The sequence below is a fragment of the Gavia stellata genome, chromosome 7 (genome assembly GCF_030936135.1).
Source record: "Gavia stellata isolate bGavSte3 chromosome 7, bGavSte3.hap2, whole genome shotgun sequence".
NCBI classification, from domain to species: Eukaryota; Metazoa; Chordata; class Aves; order Gaviiformes; family Gaviidae; genus Gavia; species Gavia stellata.
The window spans coordinates 9,708,218-9,726,078 of record NC_082600.1 but is presented as its reverse complement, the minus strand read 5'-3'; the positions used below and the strand labels follow the sequence as shown (position 1 = coordinate 9,726,078).

The 17,861-nt window shown below is 42.5% G+C and overlaps 1 protein-coding gene across 1 annotated transcript in view; it reads right to left on the bottom strand.

Annotated features, from left to right (window-relative positions):
* Positions 1-2,466: 2,466 nt before the first annotated feature.
* Positions 2,467-17,861, bottom strand: part of BRF1 (BRF1 RNA polymerase III transcription initiation factor subunit) — a 161,504-nt gene continuing 146,109 nt past the window's right edge. The window contains exons 15-17 of the mRNA XM_059819175.1: positions 7,986-8,037; positions 4,738-4,906; positions 2,467-2,504 (exon numbers count right to left, since the gene is read on the bottom strand). Of these exons, the coding sequence (XP_059675158.1) occupies positions 2,467-2,504; positions 4,738-4,906; positions 7,986-8,037 (259 nt within the window). The remainder of the gene's footprint in view (positions 2,505-4,737; positions 4,907-7,985; positions 8,038-17,861) is intronic.

The following is a 17,861-nucleotide window of genomic DNA, read 5'->3' as shown; positions in this document are numbered from 1 at the left end:
TGGGGGAACAAACCAATGAAAATCTACACAGAAGACTGGAGGAAAGACCCTTAGCAATAAAGAATTCATCTTCGCGGTTTCTTTAAGAGCCAACATCATAGATTTGAGAAAAGCACTCGAGCTACATGAGTCATACGCATGTTTATTTATGCATGTTTACTTCCTGCATAGAGAATAATGTGTACCTTGGAATAAAACCCAAGCTTTGAGAGTATACTGAGAGTATGGGTATTTGTAACAGTGCTATTGGCAGATTAATTCAAACCCAAATGCTCCAACTCAACTGTCTCAAAGACTTGCAGAGCATGAACTTTGATAAAACAAACTACTTTTTTAAAAATTGCTTATAGCATGATTTTGAATTTATGGTGTAGATAAAAGAGAGGTAGAAAGGTTTATCTCCTCAATATCATTTTCTGTGCAGTGTTTATAAAGTATCAGAAAAAAATCCGTAATTTTTTGGTGAAAATGCCAGCTTTTCCCCTAAGAATTATATGGAATCTCTTCTTTCCACTGAAGTGCTGCAAACGAAGTAGCTGAAATCTGGTTCAGAAGAGCTCTTCTTCCCATTAGCCTCACTACATCATTTTTGTTACCATGTTCTGCTTTTAAGAAATCATTGCAGAAATACTCCCATACAAGGCTCAAAAATATCTAGCAGATAAAACCTACCCAAGAAACTACATTTACCAGCCAAATAATATCAAGTCTGCTCCTAAAAAAAGCACTCATTCTTGCTCTACTTACATGATCCCTCTTATGCATGCTACTGAGAGGGAAAGAAGAGGTACGGAAGGCCATATGGCCCTTCCCCTCTTTGGTGATGACCACAGGTATGAGCATCATCGTCACTCTGGCTGGCAGTAGCCAGAGAGCTTCCCAAGGCAGCTTCTTTTCCTGCCATGATCCACACTCCGCAGCGGCAGGATGGATGGTGCTTTAGTGATGAGCGCTACTCAAAAAGGGTAGGAAGGGCGAGCTGACCAGGGGAGACAGCTTAAGAGAAACCATGTCGTTAAGATAAATGTCCATCTTTCCCTGGTGTAAGACAAGCCTGCAGTGCTACAGCTTTCATGATTGTCACTAGACAAGGGAGAGAGATGAAAACATCTTGGCTCCTGCAGCTGCAGTCATCAAGACCATGATCCAGAGTGCAGTGCGTTTCCCGCTGCGCCGGGAGCCTCGGACCCAGCAGTGCCAGGGAAAGGCAGGTCAGAGGCAACAGGGTGGGCTCCAGCAATAGCGGCTCCCTCCCTGATCCCCGCTCCCACGGCACTGTGAGAGCTGGTGTATCCGGATGAGAAGGACCTGCCTGGTGACATGTCGGGGTGCACAGGGCTAGAACTCCACCATTATTCATGTAGCAGTGACTGTTCAAGGGTGGGATTTGAGCCATGAAAGTCAGACTGCTGCATGGTGACCTTTAATTTACCCACAGAAAGTTAAATAAATTACATTAAATTAAATTCAGCCAAAGCAGATGCTAGCTTATTTATTAAAAAGCTCAGCTTTCTCTTTCTTTCAACTGGTTTTAGAGACGGGCAGCTCTCGGGAGCAGACCTTCACTCTCACTCACACGGACAAGGGCAGCTCCGTGGAGATGGCCAGAGTGAATCTCCTGCAGCAACACGAGCCGCAGCAAGACCTGGCTGTCCCTAGGGACGCCCAGCAAAGGCACATGAGCACAGCATAGTCACCTGCTTGCTCTCTACACTTCTTGCCTCACCCAGGTCTTCTCCCTCCTTCCACATAAACCACACCAAACTTGCAGTGGAAGACGATTCTTCACTGCTAACATCACCTTCTATTCTCATATCTTTTAAGAAATCTATTAATTGATTAATATAAAGAACTATTTACTTCATTTCAGAGAAACAGATACTGCCCTGCAAATACATAACTTGTCATTAATTTTGGATAGGCTTGGGTAAGGAAGCTTGTATACAATAACAGCGTCATGTTTACAATACAGGTTGGAAATGTTTTCTTTCTTTTGGTTGTAGCATTATGAGACAACTAATGCTACTGTACTCAAATAATCAACCGGCACACTTCTCATTTTCACCCGTCCTTCTATCTGTCCTTCTACCTGCTCCTTTTCAACAGCATGCCTAAAAGCAGAGTCACATAAATAAGAGATGTGTTGCTTTCAGCCACACATACACAGTCTTATTTTGTCTCTTTTCTTTTGTTCTCTGGAAACATGACTCCCATTAACTTCATCCTTAAACTATGATCCACCAAAATAAAAAAAAATTCAAGTACAAACCCAAACTTTATTGCTGGGTTATGGGTCAATGTAAACTGACCAGAGTCAATGCCAACCTAAAATTCGCTTTACAAAAGTAAGGATTGTTCGATTACATTTGCTGACCATAGACAGCTTCTTTCACTATTCATACAGTTTGAAGACTGAAGATTTGTTGGGAACAAGACACAGTCCATATCCTTTGGAAGTAAATGGAACTAATAGCCATCATCATCATCCATATCACAGCCATAATCTGAAACACACAAGGACAAAGGCATACAAAAATGAAAATATTGCAGGTAGATGGAAGATACAACAAAAGTATTGCAATTTTCAGGTTGTTTTCTTGCTGTGTAACTAGATGGTAAGTTCTGCCTTAAGCAAGCATTTTAAAAAATGATGTATTTTCGTAGGGCTAAATAAAAAAGTTCTTACATGTTCTTTCCTCAATGAAATAAAATTATTTGTAAGCATGTATGTGTAAATATCTCTTCTCACTTGTCACTGGACCCTCATTTAGGAATACCTGGCACATGGTTATGTGAAATACTTGGTTTAATTTAGAGGTTAAGGTGATCAAGCCTGATTGTCAGAAGTAATTTGGAACATGGTGGCTGATAAGCAGCAGCATACATTTACAAGTAAGCACGGTTCTCACTAGACATCACCACCAAGAAAAGAACCGTCTTGTTTATATTATTCATGGGTTTATGAGCTGAAACTGCAAGGGTTCAGAGATAGCTCAGCGTTCCCCCCCACATCAAAGGAGTCGTGCAACGAATCCTGACAAATGCATCTGACTCACATCTCCCATATCTACTTACTCCTAGAGGAACAACTTAAAATTTTGCACAGATTTTTTTACCCAGTTTTGTCTTCTTAAACAATGCAAAGTACAAAGACGGTGTGATGTGTGAGTCAGAAGGCATGTCTGCATGTTTCTAATGCACCAATTTCTCTTCTGTGTGCTTCTGAATGGAGTGAAACAGGTATTTTCTGTTGCGAAGTCGAACCTAAGGATTTACTATTACATATGAGCATTCAGTAAAGTTAACCTTTATATTCCAAATTCAAGACGTTGCAACATTTCATCCAAACAGTCAAGCAAATGCTCGGAAGCAGAATTAAGTGTAATCTATAGTAATTTGTGTAGAATAGGTGAAGTTCACCATCTGTAATTCCTGCAGTTACTCCAGGCAGACAAGTCTAAAACCCTTGAAGAAAGCAGTTAGAAAGGAGTTATTTGTTCTGCTGAGCAGCTCTGCACACCTGCGTTTGAATTCTGGGAATACGCCTTTCCTTTTTATTTTTTTTTTATCTCTGATTTTTCAGCTGTTGTCCAGACCAGACAGGGAATAGTGGAATGTTCTCAGAATGGTTTAAAAATAGTAACATTTACAAAGAAAAAAAAGCTCAGTGACCTTTATTCTATTTTTGTGGGGGGTTTATTAATAAACATAGACCCACCCTCCCCCACATGGGTGCCTTTTCTTGGGAACATTATTCTAATAATAAATGCAGGCAACAAACTGTTTTTCCTATGGTTCAGCAATTATTTTCCAGTGGAGAAATCAATTTAAAAGCAACAGACACTTTTGTGAAATGAATATATATATCGTCCATGAAAGCTAAATTAATAGTACTGGAAAGATTTTTGCAGTAAATAACATTTCAGTAGGAAATTTATTCCCATCTTGCTTTTCACAACCCATAATTAGCAGCTCTCATTTTAAAAATATTTTTGTATATTTTCAAAGCTTAACTTCTAAGGGGAAGTTTTTAATAAAGGATAAATGTGGATGTGTCCAGCTAGGAAAAACCGCAGCAAAGAGGATACTGCCTTTTCCTGCCAGCAGAGAAACCTAATTAAATGAGTGGCTTTGCTGGGTAACCCGAAGAAATTAGCACACATCTGTGTACCATACAGCACGCTGTACGCTACCAATGCAATTTCTGTACTCGGTGGAGAACTCTTTCCTCCTAACTCTTTCCCCAGAAATGGAGTGTGACAATTCGTTTTGTTTTGAGCCGGGCAGCCACGTCCCCAGGGCTCATGGACAACCTGGATGTCGCTGCAGCCCCAGCTGAGGAGGCAGGCAGGAGCAGGGCCGCTCGGCTCAGGAGGCAACGAGCCCCAAGCACTGCTGACGGAGGGGTTACCGACCCCGCAATTCCACAGGTCCACATTAATAAACCTAATTCTGAAGAAGACGTAACATCAGTTTGTTCCTGAGAAGCCCTCTTAGCCTAAAGCTCGAGACTCAAAGTTTTCTCAGGAGCAGTCTCTAAAGAAGGTCAGGTTTCAGACAAGGGTGATTCCAGGCTTTCCCACAGGAATCAGCAATGCTGGAAAGGCGGTAGGAGCTCTGCACAGGACAAGCTGCCAGAGGACAGGGACAAGCAGGAGAACCCTGTCTGTCCTCAGGTCTGCCACAACGAACCCCACAGCACCAGCAGATGGTAATTTAGACAGCATCCCAGCTTACCGTTTCCTCCCATTAACTGCAAGGCGCTCATGCAGTGATCATCATCTTCTTCTATTTCTTCCTCTTCCACCTCTTCTTCAGGGTTGTAAGCTACTGGGCCACTCTCCACTAGCACAGCTGCTGGTTTTTCTAAGTCAGGGGCTTCTGCTTGTGCATCTGGAAAGGTCACCTGCAAAAAAAGAAGAGGGGACAGTAGAACAGTCCTTCCTTTTGTTCAATATTTGTACAAAACGTTAGCAGCTTCCACGTAGAGAAGCCCACATCCAGTGGTAGAAGCTTAACTCTTCCAAGGGACACGCAAGTTGCTCAGTGAAATGCTGCCTGAATGAAAGTCAGGCACAAACATCCAGTTTTCACATAATTCATAGCCAGGTAACCGAAATACCCAGAGACAGTAACAGCAGAACAAGGATCCTCTTGCAAGCACAAGGTAAGGAGAAATTTGGGACAGAAGGCTCCTCAGTAGAGCTCTGTGGAAAAACTTAGAAGCTTTTCCTCATTATGCTCGACTCACATCAGGCCTATTACACAACAACACGTTATTGACACTTTAATGATAGCAAAAATGTACCCTTCAAATCAGAGAAAAACCAACATGTATTGGTTTTGACAGCTCTGGTTGGATTTATTTGGAGGCACAATGAGCTGTGGAACAAAGAGCACTCTTTAGACAGCACTTAATGTGATGGCAGAGCACGAGGTTGATAATACACGCCAGCACCTGCAACATTACCTATGAAATTCATCAGAATAATGATCTCCAAACACTAACTCGGGAACTGATCACTGACGGGACCTGTTCCATACATGCACCTCCCCAGCTGCTCCAAGGTTAGGCAGGACACAGCAGGGAGGGACAGAAAGGGCAACACCGTGAGGAGACAGAGGTGAACCTGGAGAAGGTAATATTGTCTTCGGTTCACTAATGACAGATCTGGGAATGGAGCAGGAATCAGCAACGTGATCTGCCGCAGCACTGCCCAGGCTCTGCTCTCTCTGAAGCTCTCACTTCCATGGGGTGCTCAGTCTAGGGCTCCACCTCCCTCTCTCATCCAGGGAAGAAACATCAGAGGAGCTTTATCTCCACCAGCTTTGTAACAGGGCACTTTTCACCTCCATTCTGTACGTGGGCTATTTGGGGTTTGTACACTAGAGCCTGTGGCCCAAAAAGACATCCCATTAGTGGCAGCTTGAAGAACACTGAAGACTAACCATTAACGCTGCTTTGTCATGTAAGCAATTTTGAGAAAGGAATACTTACCAGTACCTGTCACTAGCCACCAGTTATCAGCACTGAGAGTCATCTCCCCTACTAGGAAAGACGGAAAAGACTGGGACCACTTCCTTGGGAAGGACAGTGGTGAGGTGCTCCTAAGAATGAATGGTCCAAAGGAGACCAGGAAACCCCAACTCCTCTGGTCCCTACCACAAGAAAAGTCCTACAGTGCTTTAGGTTTTAAATTACAGCACACAACTATGTACTGCTGCATCTTCTCCAATTCCATTGGCAGTAAGTTCCGATTCAGCATTGTAATTTTTATTTATTTCTTTATTTATAAAGGTATTTATTTGGGATGCAGTAACTCCCAGAATCCCTGTAACTCCAGGCACTCTAGAGACACACCATAAGAGAAAATCCCTGTACCAGGAAGTTGACAGTTTAATTATTCAAACATCAAAGCCGTTCCTCAACTTGTCATGTACCATGCCAGTCAACCTGAAGAATCTGCCTGAGTTTTTCAAAGTCACCTAAGGGTTTGCTCCAATAGCCCATTAATAGGGCAAAAGACACCCATTAATTTTAATAGAAAATCAAGTATTTAGATATTCAGATCACTCAAAGACAGGTTTTCATGATTTTTTAATGCTCAAATTAATCATATTATTTAGAGGAACTTCCCTCCCATTCATTTTATGCTTCCTACCACTGCTTTTGCCTCTAGAGTGATCAAATTGAGTTGATCTAGGTTTTCAGTATAAGCAGAAATAGACACAACAGTTTCAGATGAATCAGCATCATAATATATATCAATTTATATGCTTAAACGTATCCATCTGCTCTGAAAAAGTGGGTAAATATAAAGAAGCTACAATTGAGTCATTATTTTTTAAAATTGCACCATGTTAATTAAAATGTGACCTTCTTCTAATTATCATGTCCACTTCCAGACTCGTATACTTCTAAAAATGTGCAGAGTTTTCTAATGAGCATAGCATAAGAAGTGAAAATGTATTTCCCCAGGCAGGATATCAAACTGTTTCTGAAAATCAGTGGGTTTTAGTCATTTTAAAAACAAGGCAGTCAAACAACGCCTTTAAATAGAACTTCCTGAATTCACTTCCAGACATCCTGGACTTGAGTTTGGCACATATCTTTATGTAGGGATGGGCAACTGTCAAAGCATGTTAAACTACCCAAGGTAACTGGTTCACTTTCAAAAGGGTGTCAGTGTCACACGCTCATGGGAAAAAGAAGAATGACAAATACCTTTGGTATATAAGGAACAGAATTTTTAGATACGCAGTAGACAGTTATTTTATCACACACAAAATGCACGCGTCTACTCCGTAGTGTGAAAATAAGAGTGAAATAAAGCAGTTATCGCTGTGACTCTGATAATAATCACGATCACTTCGGCAGAAAATGCAAGTGCACAAAGCCTCCCAAGTAGGGTTTCTGGCAGTGGCTGGTTACTAGCACTAACCTTTCTATGGCACTATTATATTTTCAAACTAAACAAACAAACCAACCAAAGAGTAAGCCATGCTATATAGGGTAAGCTGTCACTTTATGTTTTCTCACTGGTCTCCCGCAGAAGCCCAGCCTGTCCCTTGGGTCAGCGCTGGCTGCACAGAAGCAGCGTTTTGCATCGTCCCCCTTCTCCGCGGGGATGGTCCAAGTGCTGAGAAACAGGCACGAGCTCTGCCCTCTCCTACTCCTCCCACTCACTTGTTTGATATGTACCTTTTTAGATGCTTGCAGGGAGTTTTCTCTTTTTTGCTGTCTAACCAGGCATTATGAGGCTGTGCTAATGTTACTGATGGGTAAGTAAGGGCAAATCTTGGTTAGAAAACAGGCAACCTCAGCTTTGCAGTGTTTGCAGTAACCAGGTCCTGGGCTGATCAGAGACATAAGACTCATTTCTTTAGCCCGTATCTGCCACATAACCAGAGCCAGGCTGAGAAAGGCTTGTGGGAATTTCCAAACTCAACCTGTTGCACTAGGAGAAGTGCTGGACTTTACATACCTCTTCAGTGGCAGCCTTTTTAGCAAGCTGCGTTGAAATCAAGGGTCTTAATCTGCAAAGAAGGAAAGAAGAAATGGTGAACATCAGAAAAGTTACACCACACACAAGAGTTTGACACAGAGTATTCACTCTCCAAACACTGAAAGCACTTTGCTAGTGTTATGTTGTGCAATCACTTTTTTAAAGATATAAGATAAAGAGTGGAGAGCCACAGACTCCACAATAATTAATACACACATTGCCTTGTAAGCGTCTGCCCCAGTTCAGGGTAATAAGAAAAGATGCCTGTCAACAAGCACAGTAGCAAAACCTCATCTCAATCTGCAGCCCCAGCTCAGCCCGAAGGTCTTTGAAATAGGTGGTTTTGTCACGTATTACAAAAGTCAAAAGACTCAAACGACTTTTTTTAAGAATGCAGACATGGTGAAAACAAGCCACGCTCTGAATTACCCAGCACCACTCTGCAACTGCTTCCCTGTATTTGATGATATATTGACAATACCAGTAAGATTATACACGCAGGATATTGTAATCATCACAAGCAAAATTCTAACCTCCTGCTACAGAAATTGTCATCAAAAACAAGGGGACCCTGCATACCTTCAATGAAAAATGACAGAAATTGAACATAAACGTTTTTTAAAATTCTGCATCAGATACAAAAAAGACCTGCATATTTGGGCAGAAAAGATGGATCAGTATTACTCTACAGCTAAGTGTTAAATATCGTTCTTTCTGAAAAACATTTCATAGCCTGTTGTCTCCTTACTGCCATGAAGGCTGTTCTCAATCCATCATTTAGTGCTGCTTTCTGGTCTCTCCTCCTCATCTAGATGTATCTAGTCACGAAGAGGATGACTTTCTTTCTACTGAAACACGGCTCAGACAGCTCCTCAAGTGCGTCTTTTAACTAAGTCTAGGCAAAGAACTTAATGAATACCAATTTATGTCTCCAGAGATACAGTCTTTTATGATAAGCAGTATCTTTCTTCTCATTTTTCTATTAGTCATTCCTCCCTGTTAACACACAGATACTGGTTGTTTTCCTACTTATTTATTTATTTCAAATAATCAGCAGGAGTAAACAAAACCCCAGAGAATGAGTAGAGGAGACTCAGATCATTATCTCTGATGGAGAAGACAATATTAAAATACGAGATATTGGCTAAGCCCCAAAAAGGTTCAGAAACTGGTCATCTCTGAAATGCTTTGCAATACCCAAAAGGCATTTCAGCAACCAAAGTAGTCCAAGGTGCCTCCTTACAGTAGATCTAACCAAAAAGAAGCCATGGGAACCCTTCAGGAGCTGTACCACTGAAGGACCCAGAACACATTTTTCTGCTACAGATACTTCTTGTCGTATTTCATAATTATCAAAAATTTCAAGAGATACTCTTGACCCACATAAACTATCTATTACTTACAAAACCTAGTGGACTTCTGGGCTTAGAGAGAATGCATCTGAAGGCATGGATGCACTCCTCCTATGTGCCTGGCCTTCTCCTTCCTTTATGTAATCTGACTTGCATAGTTTTCAAAGAATCATAGAATCACAGAATGGTTTGGGTTGGAAGGGACCTGTAAAGGTTGTCTAGTCCAACACCCTTGATGTGGGCAGGGACAGCTTCAACTACATCAGGTTGCTCAGAGCCCCATCCAGCCTAACCTTGAATGTTTCCAGGGATGGGGCATCTACCACCTCTCTGGGCAACCTGTTCCAGTGTTTTGCCACCCTCATCATAAAAAATTTATTCCTTATTTCCTAAAATTTGAGACTACCTACCTACTGTCAATCACTGTTTTCAAAAAGTCACCGTTTAGATGCTTACAAACACACAAATGCAGCAATGTCAAAAAGATATGTAGCTGAAGGATGCTAATTACCAAACAGCTTGTATTTCATTGACATGACTGAAGAACACCAACAAGGGTAAGAAATGAAGCACCTTTATTTTAAACCAGTAGTAGTGATTATTGCAGTTAACATTGTACTAAAGATAGCACCTGTTTCCTCCTCCTACCAAAAGACATCAGACCTCCCTAGAGCACCCTGAAATCTTTCCTCCCCCCAATTAAAATCTAGCTGTTGAGTAAGACTCACAAGATAATCAGAGACTGCTGACATTTCTTTTAGAGCAAATTATACATGTGCTTACACAGTGAAGAAAACAATCACAGCTATAAGAAGCAAAGAGTAAACATTCCAGTTTCATTTTAATTAAAATGGTCCCCTAATGAAAACAAAAAGATTCACGCTTATGAAAAGGCTATTTGCAAACTTTAGTGCTAAATCCAAGAGCCCTTCTATACCATTTTTCAGCAGCAAGTGATTCTCAAACCCAAACTGAAATTAAAGCTGTATTTCTGTTCCATGATAATTACCCACAAAGCATACATCTTCACTTCATTACTAGATACATAGCACTGCCATTCAATTTGGGCAATACAGTTCCTCTCTCAGCATAACATGTAACGCATCCAAAAGCAGTGGGTCGGATTCGGCTCCTGCTCTGGCTGTTGGGGACCTGCTGCAGTGCTGTGGGGGCTGAACAGCCCAGCTCGCTGCGCCTCGGTACTATGTGCTACCTCAAACACCAGCGATGGAAACGGAAAAAAGGTAAAACCACTGCAAAGAGAGACAAAAACTTATTTCCCCCCTGAAATAATGTCTTTGATTAAAATGATATAGAAGTTATAAAAGTTATTCATATATAAAAAGAAAAGTTAATGTCTCTCCCTTGGTTCTCCTTATGCCTACAGAAAACCCTACTATTACTGTACAAAACCATTTAGGAAGGTTTTATAGTGGAGTTTTGTTTTGTTTTTTAAATGCCCCGATGCCCTGACCTCCTTAAACCAGAGCAGCTGCTGCCACACCAGCCATATGGAGCAATAAATTACTGGCTGCCATGGCTACAGATAGGGGCTCCTTCTGCTGTCTGGCTGCACCACAGAGGGCGGAAAAAAGTGTCTTCATGAAAAGCACGACTGCTTTCAAGGCTGGGATAGGTTTGAGTATTAACGATCAAAAAAGCAGCTTGAAAAAACAAGTAACTGAAGTATCTTATCCAACTTTCAATGTGCATGACTCAACCTCATCTGTAAAAGGCTACCAAGGTACACATATGCACATACACCCTATACATGAAAAATCCTGTCCATCGAATTCCAGTCTGAATTCAGGCTTGCCAAGTTCCGTAAATAACAGCAATATCCTGCATTAAGATACGATCCTATATATGCCAAAGCACCAGCAGCCTCTATTGAAAATATAACATTGCAACTGGTCTTCCCAAGTGTTTCAGGAGTTGTTCGCTGTTTATGATGTTTTCTAGTTTAGGGCACTTTCATTATGAACTTTGCAAATTCATACAGTACCCCGTGGGAGGGAGTTACAAAACAAGCAACTTTCTGAACAGCAATGTGATCCATAAAAGGGGAAAAAAAAGATTTCACACAGCCCCAAGTGTTACATTCACATTTCAAACTACTTCAAAAAATATGCAGATCTACAAATGCTCATGTCAGCCGACACGTAACACTGGAAGCAGATAATCTTGACATGTTCGCAACAAAAACTAATGGCATGGTACACGGCATCAGAGGCTGCTCCCTGCCGAATTCGCTCCGCTCTCAGCTGAGATGCGCACGATAACGTCTAGGTTTGTCCTCCAGCTTAACAATTTAAAAGATGATTCAATATAATAGCTCCTGACAGGGCTGGAGATCACACAGACTGAACTTTCAAAGTGAGGAAATTCTCTGAAAAACAAGCTGGCTGTGACAAACAACTGTTTTTATTTTGCTTATTATTTAATAACAAAAGATGACACAGCACAGTACATAAAATAGAAAGAGCACTGCCAGGCAATAAAACCACCTAACTTGCATCAGGCTGTTTGCCCACCAAAAAGGTTTACAACACCATAACAATCTCCTCAGTGCAATCCTGCAAGTAATTTGGAAACTCACCCAAAGCTCTGTTTCTTACTGAATTTTAATTTAATCCATCCAAGTAGGGAACATCTCATTGCTGCTTACCGCTCATACTAATTTTATACACGGACGATCCCAGAATACGTGATGGACAGCAGAGATACAACAGAGCCTGCAGCCACAAGCCTGCAGTGTAATTATGCAGGTCATCCAAGACAAATGCCCATAAAACCTATATAACCATACCACAGGCCTTTCATACGTATGCCACTTCAGTGACAGAAAAAGCTACTGAGAAGCGATTCGGCAAGAGACCGGTCAGATTCTCCACGCTGGCTGAGATCCTCCTCCTCCCTGAGGCCAGATGGTTGTGCCTTAGGAGGTCAGTTTACCAGACATCTGCGTGAGAAGGAAATTAATATAAATGTTTACCCTGGCTAAAAGTGCCCTTTAATTAGGTATCGTCAATGTTATCCTTACCGGAAAGCTGGGAATTACCTCTCTGCGAAGATTTAATGCTCTTGTGGAAACACAACAGCATCAGGAGATACCGACCCACTGTTCTGCCATTAGGTCAGGACAAAGGGGTGACCCTCCCAGACTTGGACCACTGCTCTTTTCCAGAGGGCAAAACAGAGACTGCAATCACAACCGTGACCCCAGAGGACTTTGGGGTTTGCACATCCAGCTGCGGATCCCACCATCTTCTACATCTGCTTCTGTCTGAGAGCCGGGTGCTCACAAGAGCCGTTCCCTCCCCCAGAGAGGAAACCGAGGCGAGTGGCCGAGGCCATGGCTGGCTGTCACACCAATGAACAGCTGCCTGATGCCTTGAGGATGGGGCTGAGGTGTAAGAGTGCACTGCGACACCAGAAGAAGTCCAGATACAACCACAGACAACATCACACGCTGCAAAAAGACAAAGCACCTCTGATGCTCACACCTTGAAACCGTCTGTGCCTGAATGTGAGGCAGGCAGCTGGTTTTGGCTTTCAGAAGGCCAGGCTGACCAGCCCTTCACCCAGCCCCGCTCACCATCAGTGTGAAAGCTCCGGGGAGTTTCCCTGAATCACCCTCCCCAGTGACGGGGCTGCAGAGACCCCAACCAGTGACCAAAAGACACCAACTGAAGGGCATGTCCACATTGCAATGAGCTCAGCTCACACATAGAGAGGTCCCCTGGAGCTGGCTAACCCCAGTGCTGCCAGCTGCACAGATGTGACTGACGGAGCACCAGGCAGGGTCTGAACCCTGCTAGAGAGTACCAGATACCCGGGCAGCAAGACGAGGATGCGTTGAGCAGTGCCTGAGCCAGCTACTTCTAACTGCTCCAACACGTCTGTGTGAACTCCACCAACTACACCAACACAGCCAACATTTTCCTCCTGTTTCCAAGCAAGCAACGCTACAGAAAGAGCCATTTCAAGCATAAAAAAAAGCAAAGCTGAAGTGACAACAAAAACTAGAGTGAAATGAGAAATTGTTCCCACTTCTGATTCCCACTCAGTTCTCTTTCATGCTGGATCAGAGGAGCTTCGCTTTCATCAGTGCAGCATGAGACAACGCAGTGCTGAGAACATCTTCAGCGCTAATGAGATTGGCCTCTTCTAGCAAATGGCCAGGCTTAAGTATCTAGGGACCAAAGCTCACAGGAGTAAATTGGCAAAAAAATAAGAACCTCTATCATTCACTAAAGGATATATTTATCAGCGAGGAACTAAGCACCTACGTCAGTCACCAATACGCTTTCGAAAAGCAGGAACTTTGCTAATGTATAGTGAACTAAACACCCATTTCAGGCTTTTCAGAGAGGGGCAGAGGCCATGATAACTGTCTCAGAGCGGGCAATATTTTTCTGCGTAGCTGCAGCACTCATTCCTCAATTAGATGCTGTAAAATAGCAACTTGCTGTTCTGTCCGCTGACTAAACCAAAAGATTTTCAACAGCAAAAATGAAAAGAATGAAATCTAAGGCCACCTTACAGGGACCAAATGAAATTATGCTACTGCACCAGATCCAAAACAATCTCTGCACATATCTGCTGCTAAAGGAAATTGCTGCAGACCATGGGAAATTACAATTGCTCCAGGACAAGAAAGGCTGACTGATCTAATATTTCTGGTCGACACACCTTCTTCCTGGTTTTGTCAATAAAGACACTGATGAGCTCATCTCTCCACAGGTCAGGAAAATATTAGCTGAAAATATGCTATTCCTTTCACCACAGAAATTTTTCCAGATGAACTGATGGCAGCAAGGCAGATTTGCACCTTGCTGGGAAAAGCTACTTAAAATAAGGAAGCTATGAAGCATTTTAATGAAGGCAAATGAGTAATCATGATGGTCTCAGTTAAGCAAGTCTAATGGCAGTGTCACTTTTAAAACATGGGCGTGAGACAACTCATGTGGTGACAATCCAAATACGTCTAACTATCTTGTAGCACGGTCTTTCAAATTGTAACAGTGCAAAATGCATCTGTTACGGCAGAAAGCACCATTATTAGCAGATAAGGCAAATATAAATCATTTTGAAATCATGTTTGGAACTGCAGTAATAGAAATGAAATTTTAAAAGTTAAATGAACACATTATCATCTGAACAGAAATATTATGCTATTGAAAAGTTCTCAGCAGTAGCACTGCCATCTCTGTTTCTGGTGCAAATGTATTTTTCTAGACTCAAGCAAGGAAGATTACAGATATTTGCTTTTGGACAGGTGGTTTGATCAATCTCAACCTCATAAAAACAGCTAATGAGTCAAAAGATGAAAAGAAAAACATCTTAGTAACCGGCAGTCTCTGAGAACAATCCACTGAGATTGTTATACCCAAAGGTGATGCCAGATTTATCGTTAGATCTTCCCCATTGACATTACAAGGGCAAAAGTCATGCTAGGCAAAATACTAATCCACCTCTTCCACCACCTCTGATAGCATATACCACTGTGCAATTAAGTTTCTCTCATCCAGTTATGCAGCCAAAACTAGTATTTCAAGATTCAGGTAACTATAGATTCATACAAGTAATCCATCAAGGAATAAAGATGGATGGCAGAATTTTTTTTCTTTGTGTCTGGTCTATTATACATTAAAGAGCAATTTCACTGCCAGCCATCTGGAAATCAATGTATTCCAAGCTTTATTTTATGATTACCAACATTCCCCTTCGTAACTCATTTCTAATTATAAGCAATAAATCATTCCTTCTTGCTTGTAATTTGTAACAGCCAATTAAGGCAAACCTCTTATTTAAATAGCAAATCTAGCTTTAAAACATCACATATTTTGAGGTATACACAGAACATCTAATCAAGCAGCTGAATGGTAGAATGATGATTTAACGTGGCTTTTGCAGCCACCGAGGAGACACATGTGGAAGAACCCGCTCTCCCCTGTGCCCCAGGTACACCAGGACTTTACAAAACCAAAAGCACAGGTCTCATCTGTCTGATTTAATGCAGAAGAGATTGACATGTAGCGATACGTGAGCCAGGACACACCTCAGGGAAGCCTTGTGTCAAGGCTTCCCTGTACCCCAACAGGAAATGAATAAAGAGGCTGTAACAGGAGAAGCAGCTGTAGGTTGGTCTAGTAAGAAGTTCTAATTTCATTTTAGGAACTAACGGTGAAAGAACGCAGCTCTAAATTTAATACTTAAAAAAACAGCTCAAGCAGCTTTTCCCACACATGGATTTGCGTTCGAGAAGCGGACTGGCCCTCTCCTGCCAAGCCGAAGGACATCACCACGCACCACCCAGGCGCTCGCCCTCTCGGCTACTCTCTGTCGTACGAGGTTTTGTAGGTGTTGGCATATAGCGCGGCACTCGGCACGAGCACGTCACTCTCTCGGATCGCTCCTCCCCATCCCTCATGGCCAGGAGAGGATCAGGCAGAACAAAGCAGTGAAACGGTCTGCAAAGAAAAGGTGTCACCAAATAAATCCAGATTATTCCTTCGGGGAGAGGTCTTTAATGGTGGTTTCCTACAGCAACTCTTACCAACAGAAGAATATCGAAGAAACGTAGTGGAGGATGTCAGATGAGACAAGACAGGGTGGGTCCAAAAGCACTGGCAAGGACACGGGAGAAGTCTTTACTTATATTTGTTCTTCAGTGTAGGTCTGAGTAACAGGCATGTGAGTGCAAACACAAGAGAGAGGCTTCTTATAAATAGCTCTGCTGGGATTTGTCTGTTAGAAAAAAACCCTCACTCTTGTCAGAAAAGTATTTGATACAATTTTGGATACAGAATTTATTACATGAGAAACTGATCTCAGGAACGTGGAAGTTGTTCCCACTGAGATTTTATTCGGTCATCACACAGCTCAAGTCTGTTCCAGCTTCACATCGTGTCATCTGGTAAGCGTTTACAGTAGGAATCAAGGGAACTAGATTTGGAAAAAATCCATCACAACTGACCTAAATCTGATCTGACCTGAATAATCAAACTAAATACCAAACTCAAAAACGGCTAGACAGAAGCAAGGAGAGGGAATTCATCAGCTGCAAGAGTAATCTCACGAGTTTCCTTTCCTCAGCCATACCTGAGGGTTACGTACACCACTTTTTTCTTCCCAAAGAGCGGTGGTGATGGAGGCTACGTGAGCATCCCCTTGTACCAAAGGTGTCAAAAGCCAAGTGCACGAGTGTTGCAGGCTCCCCTGTATTCCCTTTCCTTTTCAGACACCATTTGTTCCTTAGAGAGCAGCACTTGGAAGCGGGGAACGGAAGATAGCAAGTAAATAAGAAAATCCAAAGAGAACACCTCGGAAGGGCAGTGGCAACCATGACAGTACCACCTGGCCTTGATCCAGAGTCATCCCAGAGCGCAGCCTTGGCCAGCACGGTGCTTGGCACGGGGTGCTGCAACAACCACCCGGGTGCGGGTAATGCCGCGTTAGACCCACAGCCACACCAGCCCACCTTACAGTCATGTGTCATATTCACAACCTGTCCCGTCACCGAGGCTTGCCCGTATTGCTGCTTCAGGGTCTAAGGGGGTTATGCTGCCAGCATCGCTTTATCCCTAAGAGACCGAGCTGAAGATGTACAGGTGCAGCACCATCTAAGCAAACACACAGCAAGTCTCCATAGAATGATCATTATTTATGTAGACCTTGTAGTGATGTGTTCAACAAAAATCTTCACCACTTTCAAGACTCCTTACCTTCTTTTTATGAGAGATCTAAGTATTATTTATTAGTCTTCTCAAAACACAAAGCTCAAAGACATCTTAACATCTGGTTTACTCTCTCAGCAGTGAGAATGAAACACTCAGAAGGAAACTCAAAAATTGCTGCCTTGATGTTAGTGAAACTTGGGCAGTATTTCTGGCAAAAACTTTGGATGAGGATGGAACAAAAAAGCCTGAACAAAACTGTAAAGGGAGGGAGAAATAGACACCAAAGCCTATAAATCTCATTTTGAAAATAAGGCGTCATTCCTATTATGCCTGTGGACGTATATCTTCCCCATACAAAATGTTAAAAGCTTTATGTAAACTATACTTCCAAGCAAGCTTGTAATTAGCTAGGGGCAGGCTTGGCTCTAATTATAACTTGTAGAGACACATTATGGAAATACTTAGCTAACAACCATAGCGATGCTCTGTTGATGGCTGAAGTCAGGCTGGCATGTGATTGCTGTGTAACCACCTGAGTACTTTCTGTCTTGTGTAAACTGGGCTCCCTAATGAAGCCTGTAGGACTGGTCTGTCAGGTCTTCCTCCCAGCTCTGCCATACAGGGTGAGACGGGCCTTGCTGCCATCGACGCTGTGATACCGTGCGTGCCTGCATCTGGCTTCCCTGCTCCTTACAAGTACGCTGTGGGATATCTGTTCTCACGTCACCAGGAGATGCTGCTACCAAAAGGACTAGGGAACCTAAAAGACCCAAACTTGCACCATTTCAGCAACAGGTCAGATCAGACTGTGTCCAGTG